The sequence below is a fragment of the Panthera uncia genome, chromosome D2 (assembly GCF_023721935.1).
Source record: "Panthera uncia isolate 11264 chromosome D2, Puncia_PCG_1.0, whole genome shotgun sequence".
Taxonomy (NCBI): Eukaryota; Metazoa; Chordata; class Mammalia; order Carnivora; family Felidae; genus Panthera; species Panthera uncia.
The window spans coordinates 70,674,756-70,698,104 of record NC_064818.1 but is presented as its reverse complement, the minus strand read 5'-3'; the positions used below and the strand labels follow the sequence as shown (position 1 = coordinate 70,698,104).

General features: G+C 48.1%; 1 protein-coding gene across 2 annotated transcripts in view; it reads left to right on the top strand.

The window, feature by feature from the left end:
* The first annotated feature begins 6,296 nt into the window (after positions 1 to 6,296).
* The window catches only part of GFRA1 (GDNF family receptor alpha 1), a 208,858-nt gene continuing 191,805 nt past the window's right edge, over positions 6,297 to 23,349 (top strand). For both annotated transcript variants that reach the window (XM_049645846.1, XM_049645845.1), the window contains exons 1-3: positions 6,297 to 6,768; positions 7,573 to 7,866; positions 9,057 to 9,140. In XM_049645846.1, the coding sequence (XP_049501803.1) occupies positions 6,729 to 6,768; positions 7,573 to 7,866; positions 9,057 to 9,140 (418 nt within the window). In that variant the 5' untranslated portion in view covers positions 6,297 to 6,728. The remainder of the gene's footprint in view (positions 6,769 to 7,572; positions 7,867 to 9,056; positions 9,141 to 23,349) is intronic.

Sequence of the window (23,349 nt, the reverse complement as noted above, 5' to 3'; positions counted from 1 at the left end):
CATTTCCATGGTGTTTATGGAAAGACGCCTGGGCAAGTGGCCTGACAAGGACAATCTGCACCACAGAGCCTTTGACCGCTGCAGCCAGGACCTCCGACCTGCTGACCCCTGGTTTCTGATTGCTTTTGCCACCTCCCTGCTTCATTCCGCCACCCCGGACCCAGTGAGCCTCAGTAGAAATCAGAAGTTTATGCTGTCTTAAAGGCTGCTAAAGGGCTCCTGAAGAAAAGAGTCAATGTTTTCATTCCACGTCCCAAACCTCATCTGGATCTGCATCTGTGTTTGCTGTCTCCAGAGAGAGAGGCTAATTACTGGACAAAGCTGGGGATTAAGCTTCCCTCTTGCCCTTATGAAGCAACAGTCCCTCCGGAACAGGGTTTAGGACTCATTAGAGGAGAGTGGTGGAAAGAAGAGGCGTTTCTTCCCCATCCTTTCTGGATAAGGAGGACCGACATGTACAGGGCTTTTACTCCGGCACCTTTGACGATCACTAAGAAAAGCTCGCAAGTCCCCCGAAGATGGTCTACCTTTTGCCATATATTCAAGCACTAAGACTTGACAGGCACATTATTTCATCAGGACTGCATACCTTCAATGCATTCGGTGGCATAAGGCCAAAGTACAAATGACTTCAACGCTCATGAAATGCACTATTCTTTAACAAATGCATTAACATCTCCGCACTGGCGTATTAGTATGAAGAAATGAAAATTGCTTGAAAACGAAGGAGGAAGAGAGATTTCCTAGGATAGGTTCCTAGGGGTCAGGCACCTTGACAGCCAATAAGAAACTACCATTTGCAAATAATGTTCAAAAGACATATCTTAATATAGTCAGCCTGGAGAAGAGCTCTGAAATCTGAGAGCAAGTAGCTCTTCCCCTGTCACCAAAGGGCAGATGTTGAAGGTACAGCAGTAGAAGGTGAGCCCTGTGTCAGCAGGTGCACCCTTACACCAGCCTTCCAAGTTTGGATGATGACTAGTTTCTCATTTTCCTAAAAGATTGCACGAGGTCTTGTGTGTCTATAAAAGCATTTCTAACACTATGGGGTCAATTTGGCTTTTAAAATTTTGCCTTCCAGGATGAAGGCTCCAGGGTAATTGTATTCTGGCTCTTCTAAATCTTTCTCTCCCAGAGAGAGGCACATTTCTAGATGATTAGAGAACTTCAGGTGAGAACGCTACTCTGCCTCTGGCTTTATGCCTTAAAATATGACCTAAGGCGAGCTATCATTTCCCAGAAATGAAATATGTCATATGTTACTATTAAAGTGAACTAGAAAAAGAGCATTCTATTACAATAATGGGTTTTGTTTTGTTTTTTTTTGAAAATGCAAATGTCAAATCCCCAAAGGAATAATACATATTTGATACTATTATTGGTACAGCAATACCAGTAATTGCGTGAAGTACTTATATCTAGTATTGTTCATATAGTAAAGGGATTTTATGTAAACCTTTCAGTAGAATTGTGTCAGAGAAAAATGAGAAACAACATCACTCATTATTCATGCAATCAATATACATTTATTGGAGGTGACTGTGTGTCAGTCATCAGTCTAAATGCTGAGGAAGCCAGAGCAAGAAGGAGGAGGAAGAGGAGGAGGAGGAGGAGGAGAATAAGAGGAGAATGTCTTCCTGCCTTCAAGGAACTCACATTCCAGATGAAGAGACAGATACAGTAATTAACTCCAATGTGTGTTGCAACAGCTATAATAAAGATCCCAACAGGGCTGTGGGAATATACTACAGAGAACTAGTCTTTCTGGCTGAAGGTGTCCTTGCTATCCTTAGTGGCCTGTTGGAGCTGTACCACATTTTTTTAATGTTTATTTATTTTTGAGGGAGAGAGGGATACAGAACACGAGTGAGGGAGGGGCAGAGAGAGAGAGGGAGACGCAGAATTCAAGGCAGACTTCAGGCTCCGAGCTGTCAGCACAGAGCCCGACATGGGGCTCAAACTCATGACCGGTGAGATCATGCCCTGAGCCGAAGTCAGAGGCTTAACTGACTGAACCACCCAGGCGCCCCAGTACTGCGTTTTAAAATTTTATTTTGAAGCACATATTAGGCAGGTGGAACAGCATGGGCAAAGGTGTAGCAGTAGCAAATAATAATAATAATAATAATAATAATGATAATAATAGATAAAATCATGGCACATTTAGGGAATAGCGAGTGGTTTTGTGTAGCTAGAGGTAAGTCTGTCAAACCGCCTAATGTCAAATACTTTGATGGTCTAGTTTGAGTTAGAGAAACTTGAGTGGTTGTTGAGCAGTATAAGTTTACAAAATGAATGTGTTTTACATTATACCCTATAGGGCCAAGGCAATGAGAGTAGGAGACAAAATACTGCATGGAATAAAACTGTCATTCTCACCATGACTCATCTGTTAACTCATGAAAACACACGACGAAATGCAAGCAAATTGCTCATTTCACATGCTTATGGGTAGATTGAACCTAATTTTGTAGCATTAAAACCAATTTCCCACCGAGAAAACATGTCACAGAGGATAGCATGAGCCTTTATCATTATTAATAATATTTGATATTTCAGTGTCACCTTTCATCCTGAGATCAGGCCTGTACACATGAGAATAGATAAGCTCCAAGGAAACAGAGATAATATTAATACAGTAAGTCACATGGGTTTCTATCTTCCATATTGCAAGGGCTTTTCAGCTGTGTGTTTGTCTCACATTTAGAAGTTAGTAGATATAGTTGCAAAGCAGTAATGTTTTGTTAACTCCTTCTACAAGAAGTCTCAGGGTAGATAGAGTAAGGGCCACATCCTTCCACGCGCAGCTCTCCTTGGAAGATCAGCCTTCAACGTATCCATTCTCCATTCTTTGGCTTCTTTGCCTGGTCATCTCCATTCTGAGTGGAGGGCACACCAACAGGGAGTTGTGTCCTCATGGATTCTTCAGCTTCTTCAAAAGAGTAGCAAGGCATAGTGATCATGATCGTATCATCATCACAACAATAACTACTACTACTGTTTCTTATGCAGCACTCATTTCGCGTGTGCATCATTCTATTATTCTAAGAACTTTACGTATACATTGCATTAACTAATTTCACACCAACTGCCCGACAGAACTTTCTGTGATGATGATGTTCCGTATCTGGGCTGTCCAATACGGTAGCCACTAGCCACATGTAGTCACTGAGCACTTGAAATGTAGCTAGTGCTACCAAGAAACTCCATTTTTCTTTCATTTAATTTGAATTATCTTTTCTTGAAATAGTCATGGCTAGTAACTATTGTCTTGGACAACAGACTTCTAGTGGCCGGCGGTTTATTTTTTAAAGAAAATAGAGCTCTGTTTTCATCATTGGTAAGAACGTAACGAGGACTAGTTTGACTGAATGGTTCCAATACATTCTTGAAGCTATAAATATTTTTAAAGAAGTCCCATGTTTTACATTTGGAGAATTTTTTTTTTCCATCCTTACCCCACCCTGTTAACATTTTATTTAAAACATATCTGTGGAACATTAGGGCAACATAGAATCATTTCTAAACAAAGAACACTCACAAAAGATGCGGGGGGGGGGGGTTGCTGTCCTCAAATGAAACCTCATTGTCATCCAATCATCCCATGTGGTCAGCAATGATGGATACTAGTCTGTCCATTGAGAATTGGAATTCTAATTACTGACTTCCCAAAGGGAGATATTCACCTCCACTTATAAAGTGGAATGAGGAAAGGGGGTTTTATGTTTTGGGTGTCCATGGAGAAACACAGTCTTGATTCATTTTGGGCCCTCCTCTTACTAAAACCACCTCCCTGGGATTTCTCTGGTTTGTGTGTGAAAATATGAGAATAAACTTAACGTGAAGAAATTGATTAGAAGACTTAATTACATTTCCGCTTAGTCGGCCCAGTAACTTGGACTGTTACCACAGTTAGAGAAAGAGAACTAAGTAGCCCTTGGTTTGAACCATCTGTCGCGAAAATGTGACATATGTTTGCTTTGTTTACTCAACAACCAAATGTAAACTGATACACTGAACAAGAAATCCGTGTATGGTATGACTGCGTGTGTGTGTGTGTGTGTGAAAGTGTGAAAGAGAGAGAAAGAGAGAGACAGAGCTCATGTGTTGAGCGTCAGTCCTCTCCTACTGTTCCTGAGGAACACGTGCTCAGACGTGCAGATCGGTGGAGTGTCCCCTGGGTTTGGGGCGCGCACGGAGGCGCAGGCACACCAAACAATACGCAGCACGCACTGGAGCCACCACAGCCGAGGGGCGCGCCTGGCTGTTGTGGAACTGAATGGAGAGCTACCCTCCTCTTTCCTTCTTATCTCCCCGCCCTTAACACCCCAGCCTCAAACTTCACCCAAAGCCAATTAACCTCTCTTGATGAAGATCAGCGTTTCTTTTCTCTCCTCCCAGGCCCATTGTCTGGTGCGATGGGTTTGCAGATTTGACAGCTGAGCTCACCCAGACTCGATTCAAAGTCGGTTTCCGTGAATGATGAACTTGGATATCAGCAACGATCCCGAACACAAGCCCTGAGCAGCGGGACTGCCATCCGCCAAGGAGGGCTGTTCCCCAGACCCTTCTCTCCACCCAGTGTAGACTTCAATGCTCCGGGCGCCCCCCGGTGCACTGGGAGAGGAGTGTGTGTTGGGGGGGGGGGGGGTGGTCAGCAGTATAGCAGAGATTGAGTGCTCCCAGAAATTGGGGTGAGAGGCTGTGTATGTGCTGGGGTTTTAATTTATGATTTAAAAATTTACTCTTGAAACAGCCAAGATGGAGGTCAGCTTATAAATTTCCCCAAGCCAGATCTGACGCGGTTTAAATGCAGTGGCCGGGGGGGTTCCGCTTTTGTCTCCTTGCCCAAGCTCCCGGAGAGCGATCGAGACTGCGTGTGCATGTGTGAGTGCGTGCGCGCTGGCGTGCATCGGTGCGTGGGCATATCCTGCGATCTCCGCTCCGAGGGTCTGGGTCTGAGTGTGTCTTTAACGCGCCAAGTCTTGAGTCATAGCCACGAGTGACGTGGGGAAAAACTTTGTGTTCGGAAGAAGGGTCTGGTTCGATTGCACTAGGACGGAAGAAAGAGCCCTTGTGTTTTGTGCCCTTTTTTTTTTTTTTTCTCTCTGAGAGAGAGAGAGAGAGAGGGAGAGCGAGAGAGAGAGAGAGAGAGAGAGAGTGAGTGTCTGGCAGCACTCGCGGCCCGCTGCATAGCGCTGTGTCCTGTGCGCGCGTGCTGGGTCTGGCGCCGGATCCCACCGCGGACCAGCGTGTTCATCTGAGGCGTCCCGGCGGGCGAGCCTCAGAGGGGCTTGGCGGGTGTGCTACGGGGCGGCGGGAGCAGGAGCAGGCCGAGGGTCCTCAGGCAAAGAAATCTGGCCTCGGAACCCGCTAGCCTCCGCACAGCTTCCCATATCCCTCACCGGCACCCGAGAGCCGGGGCTCTGCTCGGAAATCTTCCTGGCCCCACTCAGTCCTTTGAGCTCTCGGGGATTACCGCATCTTCTTCCTAGCGCAGAGAAGTGAGTCCGGAAAGGGAAGGAAGGGGCGGGGACACCCCCCAAATAAATAAATAAATAAACAAACTGGCTCCTCGACACAGCTGGACACGGTCGGTTGAGTCCAGGTTGGTGGCATTTGGAGAGAGTTTTCTCGTTCTGTGGGTTTGGGAACCCATCGCCGCTCCCCCAGCCCCTTCTCCCCTTTTGCAGGCGCCCCTCAACTTTGGGGTCCGGGGGCGCGCGCGACTCCGGGCTGCACCTGCCCTAGCGCTCCGGGGCTGCCGGCCGTTGCGCTCGCCCCGGGCGGTGGCGTTGATGAGCCCGAGTCCAGGGCTCTGGGCGAGTGTGTGCACGGCGCGGACACCCGGGAGGCAGCGGTCGCACGGCGGGTAGGGGCGCGCGAACCGGGTTTCGGCCCCAGCCGGGACGTCGGTTCCCCAAGGCCCCGCTGCCTCCGAAAGGAGGCGAGCCCAGGGAGGGGAGGGGGGACGGCGACCGGGGACAGCGATTGGTGGTTTGGGTGAAGAGGGCCGGCAGCGGAGCCAGCGAGCTGGCTGGAGGAGGGGGCGGCGAACTTCCAGGGAGAAGGGGCTCTTTCTGCGCCAGGGCTGGAGGAAGAGCTGCTGCCGCCGTGTGCTTCGACTCCCGGCAGCTGCTGGCTCCGCTCGCAGCGCTCGGAAAGTAACGTTATTTATTTATTTGCTTGCGTTCAGCCTCTTGGGTTGGACCCGATAGACACCCCTTGGACTTTGGGAGCCCGCGTCCGACCTCTCCAGCCCCCGCCCTGCCCTTGCGGGCGGCTCCCCGGAATACATGTACATGCCCTCCCCCTCCGCGCCCCCTTCCTGCGCCCCGACCGGGTTAGGGGTGGGCCCTCACCCGGGCGCTAGAAAGTCCCCCAAGGCGGGAGCAGGGGAGGGCAGAGGGGCGGGGGAGGCTCTAGCGCTCTCGGCTCTCATTTCAAAGCGCGCTCTCCCTTCCAGGTTGGGTCAGACCTGAACCCCTAAAAGCGGAACCGCCTCCCACCTTCGCGCCAGCCGCCCGCCGGGAGCTGAGTCGCCGGCGGCGGCGGCGGCGGCGGCGGCGGCGGCGGACGGACCCGGGAGTTTCGTCTCGCACTGGATGGAGCTGAACTTTGGGCGGCCAGAGCAGCGCGGCCGTCCGGGGAACGCTGTATGCTGAGCTCCCCCGGCGAGACCCAGCGGCGGCTCAGGATTTTTTGGGGGGCGGGGACCAGCCGGCACCATGTTCCTGGCGACCTTGTACTTCGCGCTGCCGCTCCTGGGTAAGTCGAGGCCGCCGCTAGCTTTCCTACCCGCTGAGTCCGAGGGGTCCTGGCGGCAGCCCCTTCGAATTGCAGTGCGGTGGCGCTGGGTGTGGGCGGGCGAAGTTTCATTTGGGGGAAGGGGATCGTGAATCCTCAGCACGCTGGGCTTCGGAGGCGGGGATGGCGCGGCACTTGCCCGCAGCTTTTTGTGCTTGGTTTTTAATTTCTGTGCCTTTTCATGCCCTATCCTGGCGGAGAGCGAAGGGGTCCGAGCCCTCCAGCCCCGGGACCCGCGCTTCCAGCGAGTCCCGGGAGCATGCGGAGGCGCAGCGGGCAGGTGGGGTGTGGGCCGGCATTGGACTGGGAGAGCAAACTTCGAAGGGAAAACTTTTTCCCCCGAATAGCGTCTGAGCGCTCCCCGCCCGGCCGGCCGCGGACCGGGGCTCGTCCGCCCCGCGCCCGGCCCGCAGCCGCCCTCCTGTTCGGAAAGCCCCGGGTTGCAGTCGGGTGGGGCCGAGCAGCTGCTCCCGCCGGGCTCTGCCCCGGAGCGGCTGGGCGGGCACGCGCGGTGGGCGGCGCCCGCTGCGGGGCAAACCGCGAAAAGCCCGCAAAGCCTGGCTGGCTGGGGATCGGCGTGGGGGGTGGGGAGACCAAGGAGGCAGGAGGTCCCGGGGCGGGAAAAGGACTCCCCGGCGTAGAGGGGCGGGCCCGTTGGCTGCGCAGGGCACCCCAGAAGCCAGCTCTAGCGCGCGCCCTCCCCGGAGCCTGGGGCTTCGGGCCCGTGCCCAGCTGCCCTCACGCTCCCTCCCCCTCCGCCCGTAGACCTGCTCCTGTCGGCGGAGGTGAGCGGCGGGGACCGCCTGGACTGTGTGAAAGCCAGCGATCAGTGCCTGAAAGAGCAGAGCTGCAGCACCAAGTACCGCACGCTGAGGCAGTGCGTGGCGGGCAAGGAGACCAACTTCAGCCTGACATCGGGCCTGGAGGCCAAGGACGAGTGCCGCAGTGCCATGGAGGCCCTCAAGCAGAAGTCTCTCTACAACTGCCGCTGCAAGCGGGGCATGAAGAAGGAGAAGAACTGCCTGCGCATCTACTGGAGCATGTACCAGAGCCTGCAGGGTACGCGCCCGCCGTCCTCGCCCCCCCAACCCCCCCCCCCCCCCCTCAAAGGCAGGCGGGCCCCTCGGCCGGGTCCCGCTGACCTCATCCGCGACTCGTTTCTCCCCAGCTGCAGAATGAGGACCTTTCATTGGCCCCCAGGGACAGCCGCAGCTGGTGTTTGCTGCCTCCCGAGCAGCATTGTTGGGGCCTGGTTGTTGGAAAACCCATGAGGGGGTGGGGGACACCCCCGGGCCCCCGCTGACCTCTCTGAAACCTGGTCAGAGCATCCGAGCAGGAGCCCGTTAAAAGACTTGGCAGGAACTCACAACTTTTCTCCAAGGAGAGCTGGCTTCAGAGAATAATAATACAAAGACTTGCCCTGAATCGTGTCTGGACTCTCTCCCCTTTCTTCCTTTCTATCTATTCTGACATCAGATAAAGAATTAAGAATAAAAGGTCCAGTAGAATCTATTCTATCTTAACCCCCCACAAACCTGATCAAAGGCAGATGTGTGAGAAAGCATTTGTCATCTTAGATTCCCAGAGTCTTGAACCAGCTGGTGTGGTTCAAACCTCGGTTAACACAGAAGTGGCTTTGAGAGAAAAAGGACCACTTGTCACAACCATCCATTCCAAGGGGAATTTGGGGGTCCTTGTGTGCCAGAGGTGTCTGAGGTTTGTAAATCTAACACAAACGTTCAGTGCATTCATTCTCCATGGAGACTCACACCAAGAATTTGTAACCTATAGACTTGACCTCTCAGCCGCCACTTCCTCCAGAACCTATGCCTGTTGAATAGCCAGCATACCCGTTTTCTGACCACATGCCATGTTTAAGAGCAAAGACACGGGGGGCCTCTTTTGGGTCACCTTTCTTCCATTGGCTCCTGGAGGCAAGCTGGGCTGGTGACATCACTGGTTTCTTCCTCTCGTATTTCATTCCTTTGCAAAGAGTGGGAGAGTTTTCTGGCAAGATCAGGCTGGGTTGCTCTCCAGTGTTTTCATGGCACTCTGGGGAGAGCAAGGACAACAAAGGCGGAGGGAGGGAAAAATATCCACCGCCAAATAGATGCCTTTGAGATCTTTGAAAGTTTCAGCATCTTTTTGTTACACAATCATAGCATAATTAGAATTTAGATTCAATAACAGCAACTCTCTGAAATATGCCTGTTTTCCAGATCTAAGCCCAGTCATTCTGTTGTTTTTAGGAAATGATCTGCTCGAAGATTCCCCTTATGAACCAGTTAACAGCAGATTGTCTGATATATTCCGGGTGGTCCCATTCATACCAGGTAAGCAGATTCGTGCTTCCACTCTGATGCCTCTGCCTGCTTGAAATCCATTGGCTTGCATTCGCTTTGGCTCTCAGATAGTGTATAAGTAGATATTGGAATGGCACAGTGTTTCTGGGAAATTAGAAATAGGATGATAATGAAGAGGCAGAATGCCTAGAGATGATTGTATGACTTGAAAGTAATTCTAAATGAAGTAATGTGGTGTGGTGATTTGAAAGGTTGGAGGGAGGTGATTTGGTTGCATTTTTTTTTCACATTGAAATATGATTGGCTGGCTCTTGCGTAGGGAGTGCTACTTCTGTCTGTAGGTGGCAATCATATTCCCTTCTTGCTACACACCATTCACTGTGCCTCCCTGCAAAGGGATCAGTTTAAATGATGCCACTTACTTTCCGAGACTTCTGAAGATAATCTCAGATTGTTGAAGAATCTCGGACGGACTCACGGGTCTGCCTTTGATTTGAAAGATTAAACTCTACCCTTTGTTAACAAGTCTATTTTTAATTTTTCCTGAGCAAGTGTGGGCCTGTATAAAAGAATGGATTACTGCTCCAATGGCCCTTTAAAAAGTGGTCTCGCTTCCCGGGATTTGTTTGGTCTCCTTTTGCAGTTCTACATTTGTTTTGGAAGTGCACTTCGTTGTAGAATTACGTTTTTCATAACACTGGCGTTCAGGCAGCTCCATCAATAATGAGCAAGGTAGTAGTTTCTCTTAATGACATACAGATTCCAGACTGATGTTGCCTTTCTTTGTTTGCAGTTAAGACATTTTCTCAAGTGTATACAGCCGTCACAGATTCTATGTTTTCTTGGTGGTTATACATGGCGGTTCATGTTGAATTCTATGAGATGATGGTTTGTGACTGGTGAGGGTGTCCTGGTTTCTAACGTTTCTAAACGTTTTCTGTTTTCCTGCAGAAAGCCACAGACAGCCAAGGGGGTATGTAAATAGTGATACTATGTGTGGGTGTGTTATACATACATTCATTCATTCACAGACATCCTTTGAGTACCTACTATGTTCTAGCCATTGGGATTTTGGCAGTGAGCCAGACAGATGTCACCCCTGCCCTCATGAACCTTAGAGACAGCCAGCATCTGGCGTTTATTAAGCCCCTCTTATATTCCAGGCACGATGTTAAGAGCTTTTTCATCATGAACTTAGGTAACAATCTTCACGTGTAGCTTAGATATTATTATTTCCACTTTAGGAATGAAGCAGTTGAAGCAGTGTGAAGTCAGGAAACCAACCCAAGACCACAAAGCTCATGATCAGTGACACCAGAATTTAAACCTAGATTTGTCTGATTCTAGGCTTTTGTAATATCTGCCCCTAGCTGTTCAGGGCGCGGTCTTTTGACCAGTGGCATGGACATCGCCTGGGAATTGGTTAGAAGCGTGGGATCTCAAGCTCCATCCCAGACCTACTGAATTAGAATTTGCACTTTAAGAAAATCCCTGCACTGGGTGCTTCATATACACATAAAGCTTGAGAAGCATTCTTCTACATTATTCTGTTTTTTTGATTCAGAGGAAAAGTGTGTGTGTGTGTGTGTGTGTGTGTGTGTGTGTGTGGGTGTGTGTGTGTGTGGGCGCGCGCACGTCTACACATTTTTTGGGATAAGATACAAGGGTATAAGTTTAGCACCAGAGGCATTCGTGTATTATCTAAACAATGCTGATAATTTCCACTCCAAATCCCTACTAACGCTCCCTGTCCCCTTGGCCCCTCTAAGGCAGTGTCTCAAGCCCTGGAAGAAAGACCCACAGACACATCTGGGCTTTCATGGGAGCAAGTCTGTAGGAGCTGGGGTGGGATATGGCACACGGCATACTGGAGGCGAACCTGGCCTTCCTGGTGCTTTGAGGAGCAGTGCCTCTTGCCTGAACCTGCCCTGGGGAAGACTTACTCCTTAGTCTTTGTACTAAGATGCTTGGAGGGATTGAACCCCCCTGGGTACAGTAGGAGTGAGGAGGTGGGCAAGGAAGAAGGTTCATTTGGGTTTTAATTTCAGAACTGCTATGGACTATAGGACTTCAGCAAACTCATTTTCCCTCTCGGGGTCTCTCTTTGCTTAGTATAATGAGACCACTGAAGTAAATAATCTCTAGTCCTGACAGCTCATGATTCTGATGGAAGATTGAAGTCACCTCCAGAACCCATTCACTGTGGTCTTCAATGGTGTTTTCAATCCTTGCATTCATTCTACACTTAAAAGGGCTTGGCCATTCTCAGATACCACTGGTTTGTCTGAATTTCTTTTATGAATTTTGGAAGTTCTTCTGCATGGACCAAGTTTCACTGATTCATTTTCTTGGATCCCTTTCTCAGCCAGGTTTCTTTTCATAGCAGATAGGAGCCTGAGGTTGTGAGACCTGTCCTGCTGAGAACCCAGAAGTCATAATGAATTAATCAGAGCCAGGAAGGCCTTGTCAGGAGCTAGGTTTTATATCTCAAGGGCATTGAATTTAGGTTCCAGTGCTAATGAGCTTTGACCTCTGACAGTGACCGTGTCCCCTGAGTGGGCCTAGGGAAGCCAAATGGAACCTTGAGAGGCTTTAAGTCATTGAATAATGCATCTTATCCAGTTTGGTATTTGTAGGATAGAGAAAGACAGAAGAGCAGGATGACGAATATTGCTTTCGTGGTTTGAATCCGAGTTTCTAGAACATCTCTTCTGTCTTGAAAATCTCTCTGACGAAACCAGGACAACAGGCCCTCTGCCTTTTACAGATATGGTAGCAATCACAGTTTCCATATTTGGGTTTCTTTGCCTAATGTGAAGAGAATGTTTATCCACGTACATTGAATGTGAACTGAATTGTCTCACCGAACAAGACATGTTTGACGTTCTTGTGTTTCCATTTTCTTTGGACTCCTCAAACCCACGGCCATCTTTGCCATTGTTTACTTGATCACCAAAGGCTGTGTTGACGTGTGATCAGTGGCCTGGCAGGAACAAGGAAGGGAGGAAAAGAAGATAGAGTCTAAAACCTGTCATGTCTGGTCTGAAGCCTGCGCTGCAGGAGGGAAATCAGACAGCCTAGTCAGGCGAGAACTGGGGAGCTGCAGTGGGGAGTGGGAGGGACAGCCCTTGTGAAAACGTGTTGGTGGAAGCATTTGACCTTAAAAACACTTTTAAGGGCTCAAGGAGGTGCCTTTGTTGTGGGTTGATGCCAGAGTGGTTCTTAGAGGTCTCAAATGGGAAGAACCAGACCGTGAGGGGGAGTGCACAAAGGAAGGAGGGAGCCAGTGCCAAAGGAGGTTGGAGGAGAGGAGAGAACACAGAAAAGTGTCTTGGGAGCCAAGAGAGCAGAGCCACGTGGGCATATGGAGCCCCAGAGGACAGACCTACCACGTCTGTTTCACCTCTGCCGTAACTTTCTGCTCTTTCACCTCGCCTTTTCTTCTTCGTGAAAGTTCTAGAAGCAGCAAAAAGTAAATAGTGATTCGAAAGGGAGATGAACGTGTTGGCCGTGCTTTTGGACTCTCTAGGGGGAGAGCAGAGTAACAAGAAATTTGGAAGGCACAGTGGGTGCCAAGAAAAGCCTGAGGATGGACAATCAGAGGGGAATATAAGCACCTCTGTGGCAGCAAGGGAAAAAGAGGGCTTCAGGGTCTAAAAGTATTGACTGGGAGGTTGGGTTTTGTAGAGAAGAGTCAAGAGACGCCAGCCTTTCTCAAACATAACCAAAGCCGATGGTACTGCAAGCAAGAGACAAGATAGAGGTGGGGAAAGGGCGCTATTAGGATTTGAACATGCTGACTCTGGTTTGGGGAAAGACAAAGGTCTAGCTCTCTAGCTCTGTCATCATTTCCTGCCAAGTCCCAGGAGTGGCTTAGACCTTCCCAGGAAGCCTTAGGATCTTGACATTGGTTCCCACATACTTGGAAATCTATTGCTTCAGGAGAAGATGGCCCTAAACACTCTTTTGAGTATGGCTTCTCTTTTTCTGAATGATGTTATGAATAGTTAGCCATGTTGAGCATTTCTGTTTTAATGTGCCATCGTATTTATGTCAGTATGAAAAAAAAGCTTTCTTAAAACTTGTATATATGGAAGATGGGTCTTATAAGGTCCTGTGCTATCTTGTGAAATCAGGACAAGAGAGAGGTGTTTGTAAATACCAAGTCCTGGGGTATCTGGTGGCCCTTTGCTTTGCACTCGGCTCTCCAAAACAACTCTAATCACGTTTTGCCAATAGTTTAGAACCCCCGCTGTTCCTTGTCTGGCAAACTCCTCAGCAGGCCGGCTGGTGCCTGCCCTCCTCCTACAGACCCCGTCATCTCCTCTGCACTCAAGCGCACCGAGCAGTCCATTCCCCAGGTATTCTATGTGCATTCGCTGTTTTGTGCCTTTGCGCACGCTCTTGCCTCTGTTAGTGCCTCGACACGTAGATCCAGCTTCATCTCTGAGGGCCGTGCTGGATTCCCCCAGACAGGCACTTCTACTCGGGACTCTTTTATGCTGCATTTTGCTCTTGCCTTTATGATAGCAGTTTATCACAGTGTATTGAGCGGCCTTATGTATGTGTCTGTCTTTCCCGCTGGAAAGTTAGGGACCTGCTTGTTATGCCGAGTTTCCTGTCAGCATGGAGCATTCTTCCTGGCCCTGAGTAGCCATCTTGTTAACCATGGGTGCTTGGATATCAGGGAAGGGCCTTAGAGGTCTAGTCTGACCTTCTGTTTTTACAGAATTGAAGCTCAGAGAGGGGAAGTGATTTGGCCAGGGCCACACTGCTTGAGGGTGGCCTCTGGGACCTCTGCCAGGACATGGCAATGCCATAGGGGAGGCCAATGTTGGCCTCTTTCTGTTCTGCATGCTTTCTGGACAAACTTCATCCGTTCCTGGGATGGAAGCTACCGCTTAGACTGACGACTCAGTGCCTTCCCTCTAACTCCGGCCTCACCAGAGCTCTCAACCACCATTTCCAGCTGTGTCCTGCACAACTCCGTCCGGATGTATCTCAGTTACTTCACACCCAACGCATCTAAGACGGATCTCACCATCTCTCCCCTTTTCTCCTCACACCCTTCTCTTTCCGACTCTCCTGTCTTACATGTGACATTGTCTGCCTAAATCGTAAGCTTTGGGGTTACTTCCACCCTGTCTGCCATTCTCATTCCTCAGCCAGACCCATCACCAAGTCTTTTGCAGTCCACTGGCTGTCTTTTGAATTGCTCTCCTCTCTCCATTCCCTAAATATACTCAACTTGCACCTGAATGTTACATTGACCTTCATATTGCCATCACTGTGTCAAGTTCCTCTCAATCCAACCTGGCCTTCTCATTGGCAGGGCTTATCTTAGCACCCTGGTGACTGGTAGGAACAATCTGGCTTCAGTTTTCCTCCATAGATCCTTCCACTAACTGACTTTCCATCTCACCGCAGCTGCCCTGCGTCCAAACAAGCCAGGCCACTGTCTGCTGTCCCACCAGTGCCCTGGGCAGCTTCGTGCGTCCACACCTTTGTGGGTACCAGTGCTGGAGAATGAACTTATGCTCTGAGGCCTACCGGCCTGGGTGCATCCTAGCCCTGCCACTCACTTCGTTTTGGACACATCACTTGAGCTCACTCTACCTCAGGTTCCTCGGATATAAAATGAGATGAAGGTTATTACCTTATAGGTTCTTGTGGACTTGAAGACACTATATGTAAAATACTGGACAGAAGCATTGTTGATCCCCAGGAAGTCTCAGCCACTTTTCATGCGGTGCCAAGGTCACGTTAGCTGTTGGCTCGCTCCTGATTCCAAGACCGGGACTCTTTTCAGCAGACCTTGTTCCCTGGTCATGGAACAACGATTCTATATCTTGAAAAGGATGGCCATCCCAAGGCTTCAGGAAGGCTGCTCATAAACTACCTTGGACAAAAATGAAAAATCTATCCTTTATCTAAAGGGCCCTGGAGGAAAGGCCTGTCTCTTAATAACCCTGTTTGAGTCTTAACTTCCCTTTGGGGAAAGTCTTCCGTATTCCTACTCTGAATCCCCCTGTTCCTCTGGGGCCCTGTTTTTATGTTCTCTGGTCAGAGGTGCCTGTGCTGCAGGTGGTGATAACCTGGGGTGGGGGCTCTTCCTGTGTTTAAGGATTCTTGTGATCAGCTTTCCCTTCTCAGCTTGACTGATTCCCATTCTTCTAACCTCTGCTCATAAATCTGCTCTCCAACGCCCCTCATAGCAGGAAGAATTACTGCTCCCTGAGAAGGGCATGCCTTAAACCTGGGAGATGCGTCCGTCTCCACAGGCCGTGCTGAGTACACTTAAATTTCACTTTCGCAGACCATGACTTTCGGTTTTTATTTTCTCCCTCTCTTAGTCCCTCAGCAACTCATTTTTTTTTTTTTTTGGTAGAATAATAAGAAATTACAAACAAGTAAAAAAGGAAAAGGAATTTAAATCAGCCTTAGCCACAGCTCCCAAAGATAGCCACTGTAAACATGTTGATATGAGTGAGACTTTCCAGAATGTTTTTTCCTTTAAATGTGAATGTGTATATACGTAGGTGTGCATACACACATCTACACACATATGTCTTTTTTTTTCTTTTTCCAGAAATAAGGTAGTCATAGGCTACACGTACTTTCTTACTACCTGCACGTTGACCCGAGGAATGTATGTCTTCTTGTATCACTGACCACTTCCCGAAGGCAAACTTTATTAGATTAACTGTCAACCCCGAGAAGTTTCGTGGAGAAAACAGCAGGTCACTCCAGTGTCTCGATACTTATGGCCAAGGCCTGAATGTTCCAGTGAGGGATGTGAAGCTAGAGAGAGCCAAATATTTTTGCATCGCATGACCATAGGTCCTGTTACCGGAAGAGGGGAGATAAAACATCAGTACGTGACAGGTAACGGCATGAACTGAAGATTGTTACAAGGTGCAAAATTATTTATAGCCAATAGGTCTGTCCTCATTCCTTCTCCTTAGTCCTGGGAAGTGTTTCTTTCTGCCATCTCTTAATTTTTCTGCTGCCCAAGCTTATTCTTTCCACAAGATGCTCTTTCTTAGGTCTCTGGGATATAGTACTGAATTTGCAAAAGAAGGTGTCAAGTCAGGATTGTTTGGTCCATGGGGTACTGTTCAGGAGTCAGGAGACTGGTGTTCTGCCTCCAGCTTTCTCCCTCACCAGCCAGGTGACCTTGGGCAAGTGTCTGCCCTTTCTGAGAGGTAGCCACTCCTTTGATAAAATGAGGGCAGTGGACTAGAATGGCCTTTAACGTATTTTCCTTCCTTTTCTAAAGGGCCTGCATATTGAATCTTGAATTATTCTGGGACAGACTGTTTTTCTTTGCAGCAGTTTCTTCATACCAAAGAAACTTGTGATCTTGGTATATATATTTTTCATATTACTAACACTTATAAAGCATGATTTATGCAATATATACCTTACTTGAACCAGAATGTGTTTAAAGCATCTCATTTGAATACATGGAAGAAAATCAAACAAAATAAGAAGTGAGTGGGAAAAAGAGGGACAAGGGGAAAATGAGATAGGAAAGAGAAAAATGAAGCCAGGAGTGAGTTCAGTAGACACAATGCACGTCATAAGATTATATTTAAACAAATTAAATCATCAGAAGTGCCGTGTTTGTTTTACAGAAGGATAAATAACATCCCTGGATTGTAGATGGAGTAGGACTTTTGGAGGTCATTCTCGTCCAATCCCTTTATTTCACTGATAAGAAATCTGAGAGTTCCATAAATTTCTAGGGCAGTAGAACATAAATTGTGCAGGACAGTGATGACAAGTAAAATTAGGTGTGTGTTTGTTTTTAAATTGATATTCGAAACTCTCCACATCCTGGCATTTCCCCACCTCCTTTATATTGTCCTTCCCCTGCTCAGGTCTGTGCACCTGTGCTGAAGCCATACTTGGTTTTTCCACAGTTAGGGTGAGAACCACAGCCATTGGCTTTCGTGCAGGAGGGTCGTTGTCTGTTGTTTTGGAATTGTTTCAGAGTAAGGGTTAATTACTAAGTCTCTGTTTGGCAACAGGAGCCGATAGCCGGAAGGTTAATTTTCATATTTTTTCGGCCTCCTTCAGAGTTGTCTGCAGGGGAAAGTGAGAAATTATTTTTTGCTGTAAGCTCTCCCAGCCTTCAGATTAAAAAAAAAATTAATCTTTCATCTGGAATTTTTTGTTAAAGAAGCTAACCGCTTCCCGTAATTTAGAGACTCAGCTAGCTGGGTCAGTGATGAAAACGAATGGGTGATTTGCATAAGGGGCTAATTTATTATGTCCCCTGGGCATTTCTTTCATCTCTTTCCATTCTAATTAATGTTCTAAGAGGGTCTATCACCATATCAGAAATTAGGGGTGAAAGCAGCCATTGTTAACCTTTATTCTTATGATTTTTTATCTTCTGTGATCTTTTAACCATTTTCTTTTCATATCCAAGAATTTACATAGATAGGGCTGGGGAGTGTGTGGAGAGGAGGTTTTGGGGCTGTGCTCTTTCACGAGCTTTATTCAAACAGTAGGTTGTTGTAAAAAAATAAAAATGACTCCGGATAGCTCTCCAACCACAGAGGGATTTGCAAAACGTACAGAAGGGCACAACCATGGTGCAGAATTGTTTCTAAATTCGAGGTCTCTAAAACACATATAAACATGTATATGCACACAGAGGGAGATATATTTGTACATCTGCCTGTTCGTGTCTGCCTGTATTTATAGTGTATGCGTGAATGTGGCTATCTATATTATTAAGCATTTCGCCTCCAAAAGCTCTTCCTTGACATGTGTTGCAGTTGGTTCTGGCTGTGACAAAGGCAGCTGTGTGTGAGAGAGTGTGACACAGCTGAGGAAAGGCAAGAGAACAAGCAATTTCTTCTAAAATCAATTGCAATTTACTCCTACTAAATTGGCCCAGGGTCCGCCCCATCCAAGCATTAGCATATGACAGACTTTTAATCATTTGGTCAAATGGCCTATTTTTGGTCAAACCACAGTTCCCTCCGGGATGCTGCCCATCAGTACTAGAGCTCTGTAATCTCCAGACCTGCACTTTTTTTTGTTGTTTTTTTTAAGTGGAGGTGAGTGTGGGGAGAGAGTCCCCCAGGGTGTCCCGGCTGATCATCCTGCAGTGCCCAGCCTGTTCATGGGCATTAGTTCCTTTCGGTCCCCCATTACACTTAGCAGCAGGTATTCTCTCTGATTTCCAAGACAGAGACCTGAGTCCAGAGAGGTTGAGTAGCTTTCCCAGGGCCACACTGCCCATGAGCGGAAGAGTGCAGATTTGTATCTTGTTCCTGTCTCCTTCTGCTGTTAAGTGATGAACTTTTCAACACAGGCCTGGACCCTTTATTAAGGATATGCCGAAGGGAAGATCTGCTTCTCTCCCTCCTTAATTCCCCGTTTTGCCTGCTCTGTCTTGCACCTTAAAACACTGTTCGACAAAGGGCCTCTAAAGTTGAAATACGAGCCAATCTCTATTATTTTAATATTTATCCCTGCATTCTGTGGGGTTCTTAATTGACAACCGAAATCCAGAACACGCACGCTATTAAAACCATTCCTGCGGAACTGCAGAAATATTAACCAAAGAAGCAATTTCTGGATTGTATCTTTTTTTCATTTCAGTGTGAGATGGAAGGCTTCTAAACTAGAGCAGAATGCCTAGGGCCATTTTTTGTCGTGTTGTCATATAAATAGCATTACACAGTGGTAAAGAAAGGAATATGTAGTTTAGTCCCACTTTAAGGTGACCTAATATGCTATTCATTTGTCTTCCACCATGCTGGTACCACTTTCCTTTACGTCCCTCTGAATGGTCTAAGAAGCACCATGCCGGCTGTTATTTCTATTACCCTTTGCACATTATCGTTTGGTATACAGTTAATAATGTATGAAAATAAGTATTGATTGCATTCTTTGTAGGAACAGGCCAGCAGGTTTCTTAAAGCCCATGTTTATGAAATGTTTCATTGATCCCTGTTACTATGAGTTTCAAATGCAGAAGATACCAGGAAATCCATGAATTCTGGGGAGCCCTCGTTGGAACCTCCGTTTTCTTGTGCCCTTGAAGGTAGTAAGTGGCGTTTGAATGGGAAAAGGAGTGACCGCACTGAAACTCGAACCATATTCCCCATGAGACGTCAAGGGAAATAAAAATAATGATAATTGCAACAGCTGAGAGAGGTCATTGACTAAGCGTTTCACGTGGAATAATTTGTGTCAACCTTATTAAATGGTAGGTAGTCTTAGCCCCACTTGGTGGATAAGGAAACCGAGGTCCAAATAAGAAACTTGTGTAGGGATACACACCTAGGAATTGGTTGAGCCACATTCTCATCCAGGAAGTCTGGTTCCAGAACCCAGGCTGTAGCCCCCATTTACAAATATGTAAGAGGAGAGATAGTCTGGGAAAGTGAGGTGCACAAACTGCATGAAGGATGATTAGGCACTTTGTACTGACTGACAGAGACAGTAGAGGCAGAGATAAAATATAATGCATATATTTATTTTAGGGTAAAGAGAAGAGTTGGTCAGTTTCTGTGATCTCTATCAATTTTCAGTACTTCAGCGCGATGGAGTGACATTTCTGCCGAATTCCCTCATTGCATATTTATTTATTGAGAACTTACCAAGAGCCTAGTATGAAGCCTGGGTGATTCAGGAGTAAATAAGACCCAGCCATTGCCTCCTAAAACTTTTCTTTTTGGTTTAGGAATAGGTATAAACAAAAGAAATCATGATGCAAAATGGTGAGTGATTGAGAAGAACTTCACCAGGCTCACAAGTAGCCCCAGGGAAGGCTATTCACCTGACTTGATGGAGTTGTGGGTCAGAGAAGGCTTGCTGAAGGTGACTTGGGGCCGGGTTTTGAGGAACGGATAGGAGTTTGGTAGGTAGAGATGGTTGGGGAGGGTATTCGAGGCAGGGGCAACGGCATGGGCAAAGGCACGGAGTGTCCAGGGTGCTAGTGTTAAGTCGCTTGCTGTGGCTGGAGCGCAAGGTACAGACTGTGGTGAGAGAAGAACGGGACAGAGAGGCGGGTTTGCCACACACGGGGGCTTGGCCTTTGTCTCAGCAGAACCGGAGAAAGATAAACCAGACTCCTTTACCTCAGCAGTGCTGCATTTTTAGGTTGAGTCATATGAAATCGCCACTTTTGGTAGGTCAGCGTGGCACAAAAGCAGAAGTCGCATCTGGTTCGGCTTAGTACGTTCTGTGTCCTCAAAGCATACAAGGGCTCTGGATGCTCCTAGACTAGAGGATGACGTAGGCCTGTTAGCATGAGTAGTAACTTCTTATCACACAGGGTACCTTCAGGGGAAGGAAACAGTGAGGCCAGGAGTCCTGTGCTATTAGACTCCATTCCTGGTACCTTCTTCTTGCGGGGAGAGAAGGTGCACCAGGCCCCAGGATGCAAAGACCAAGCGCGCACAGCTTCCCATTTAGATGCCAGCGGTGCACAGAGGCGCGGGGGTCAGTGGGGCCGCCTGGTCCTCTCAGGGTGGTCCTGGGAAGGCGGCTGGAGGCACCCGTAGAGCGGAACAGACGGGTGCCCAGAGGAATGAGTGCAGGAGGCAGAGTGGTCCGGAGCCAGGGCCTGGAGGATCTTAATGATCGTGGTGGGAGAGAACGTCCCTGAAAATTATTCCTTATATGCTGAGTTGCCCGGCGGGTAAGAGGAGGCCTCCGCTGGTGGGCGGTGGGAATGTGGACAGTCTGGGCCCCCTGAGAGGAATGAGTCTCTGCCTCCCTTTCTGCGTCATCCCCGTCCCAACCCCAGTGCTGCCCTCTGTCCTGGGCTCAGGATGGGCTTCTGCCTTTTCCCTTCGTGGCCAGTGGCTCAGGCTGTCTTCTTGGATGGGAGGCATGGCCCTCCCACCTTCTCTGTGGACCTTTCAGCCCCCGTTGGGTAGTACCTGTTTAGAGGACTCGACATAGGGGCTTGTGTTTCCTCTGTTTTCTCTATACTGTCTCATTCTTCTGGTGCCCTAATCCCGTGTCTCACTTGGCTGTTTTCTGCACCAGTCTCTCAACTTGCTTCAGAACGTTTCACAAGAGTGTCTGAATAAAAACTCAGAGATCCTAAATGCAAGGAGCTGTCTTAATTGAAAGAGATGCCCGCTCACCCCAGGGCACGCCTGGCGAGGGAAGGATTGAGGAGGGGCGGCCGCTGGAACTGGAGCCGGTAATTACTGCAGCTCACAGAGCTGGGTCTGAAGAAGTGACCGGACCCTCCCCTGTGTCCTTTCTTGAGCCCAGGGTGTGTTTATGACATTGTTTTCATGCTATTGTCGGAGGGGGAGCAGGGAGCGAGGGTGCTGCCCTTTTTGGCTGTAACTGATCTCCGGGTGGGAACGCACCCAGAGCTGGGCAGCACTTTCCCACATGAAGAATCAGCAGGCAGACCATCTGCATTCATTCCAGAGATTGGGGTGGGACCGGGGAGGGGCAGGAGATGAGGTCCTGATGATCCGGGGAAATTATGAAATGTCTAAGAGCAGAGGCACAGAGCAAAAGTCTGGGGGTTAATCACGCCCAGATTTACGTTCCACGTTCCAGCACTTACTAGCTGTGGGAGCGCGGGTAAATAGTTACCCAGTTCTAGGTTCTGTATCTCAAAATGGGGATAATAATAGTATCTAATACATAAGGTTATTGGAGGTAACACTTAGGAAGAGTGCTCGGAAGCGCCCAGTAAATGGTGGCTGAGTGACTGCCAGTCTCTGCCTCCCTTCTTCCTCCTCTCCCAATTTATTAGCACGAAACAGGAATGGTAGATTATTCGAGTGGATGTAGATCTCTTCTGCTCTGAAAAAAAAAAAAAAACAAAAAAACAACAAAACAAAATGACAAGGAGAAAAAGGAGAGGGAGACTTTAATAGCCGTACCTGAAGTGAAGGTCACCAATTCAGTTCAGTCCAAAACATGGATTATCTACTCTAAAGTTAACAGTAGTCACATTCTTGGAGAACTCTCTCCGTGCCTGGCACTGTGCTGGCTTCTAGGGACATGGTGGAGAACCAGAAAGAAAGCTCAGGGCAGAGTGAAGTGCCACGGAGGGAGAGGGGAGGAGGAGGAAAGACGAAAGGAACTCGATGGTAGAAAGAAAGTTCTAGAAGGAGGTGGCAGGGACTCCCGGGGTGCAGGGATCTGGGGAATGATTCCAGGGGAGCCAAGGCACACTGGTGGGAAAAGTAAAGGTGTTCACCCAGCACGGAAGTTTATACTGGATATGCTGATTCTGTGTTGAGTGGATGTGGGTGTGGTGAAAGCCTAGCGGGTTTTTATTACTATTATTATTTTCAAGGATGTTTAAAAAAATGTAATGTTTGCAAAACAAAGTGGAAACAGTCGACGCATTGTTTTCTCTTAGTGGTATAGGGTTCACTGGCTGTGGGTACTTTTTCATCCTTGTCTTCCAAATTGTAATTTTCAAAGATGAGACGTTTCATATTCAAGAGTTTCCTTTGTCTGAAATAAATTATTCATTTCTACCCAGTTTCAGAAACAATGAACATAATACTTAATGCATCACAATTAAGCGGGTGTAGTTTCATATAAAATTATGTTCTATGCATTTTGGTGGCAAACAAAGCAACGTCTCCTGTATCTTGTCGACACTTGTTCCTTGTAAGCAAAACATAAAGATTAGAGACTCAGAAATGTGTTTGCTTTCCTTTCCTGGTGGAGGAGGGATAAGTTTAGACCCGGGCAGCCTCATTTTGACATTTCCCAGCTGTTGGTGGCTACCTCGCTCTGCAGAGAAAGTGAAGTTACTGCTTCTATATCGTGCATGGGGTCAGGTGAGGGTCAGAATTCTTGAACACGACCCATTCATCCTAGTCCCCTTTGTCTGGATTTGAGATCTCTCTGGAATCCTCTCACCGAAGGGCATTGGCTGGGAGTGACTTACTTTTGGGTTTGGTGGCCACTGCTGTTTGAATCCCGGCTGGTTTGTCACGTGTACCTTTACCAAGGGTCCGGCTCTTGGAGTACCCTTCTCGTGACAAGGACTCCTCGCGAGAGCAGGCATCGCCAGCTAGGGGTGAGCTCTCCGGAGTAATAAGCCTCTTCAGGCTTGAAGGTTTAGCTGTGATGGCCCCCAGGCATGTTTTTGAGATGCCTCCAACTCAAGTCCCATCCCCGAGGTCAGAGTCAAAGCTGGCTGTGGTTGCTAGAGAGCAGTTGTGAAGACATTAATTGTGAAATGCCTGCTGTCTGCCCAGCAGGAGGGTTCGCGATG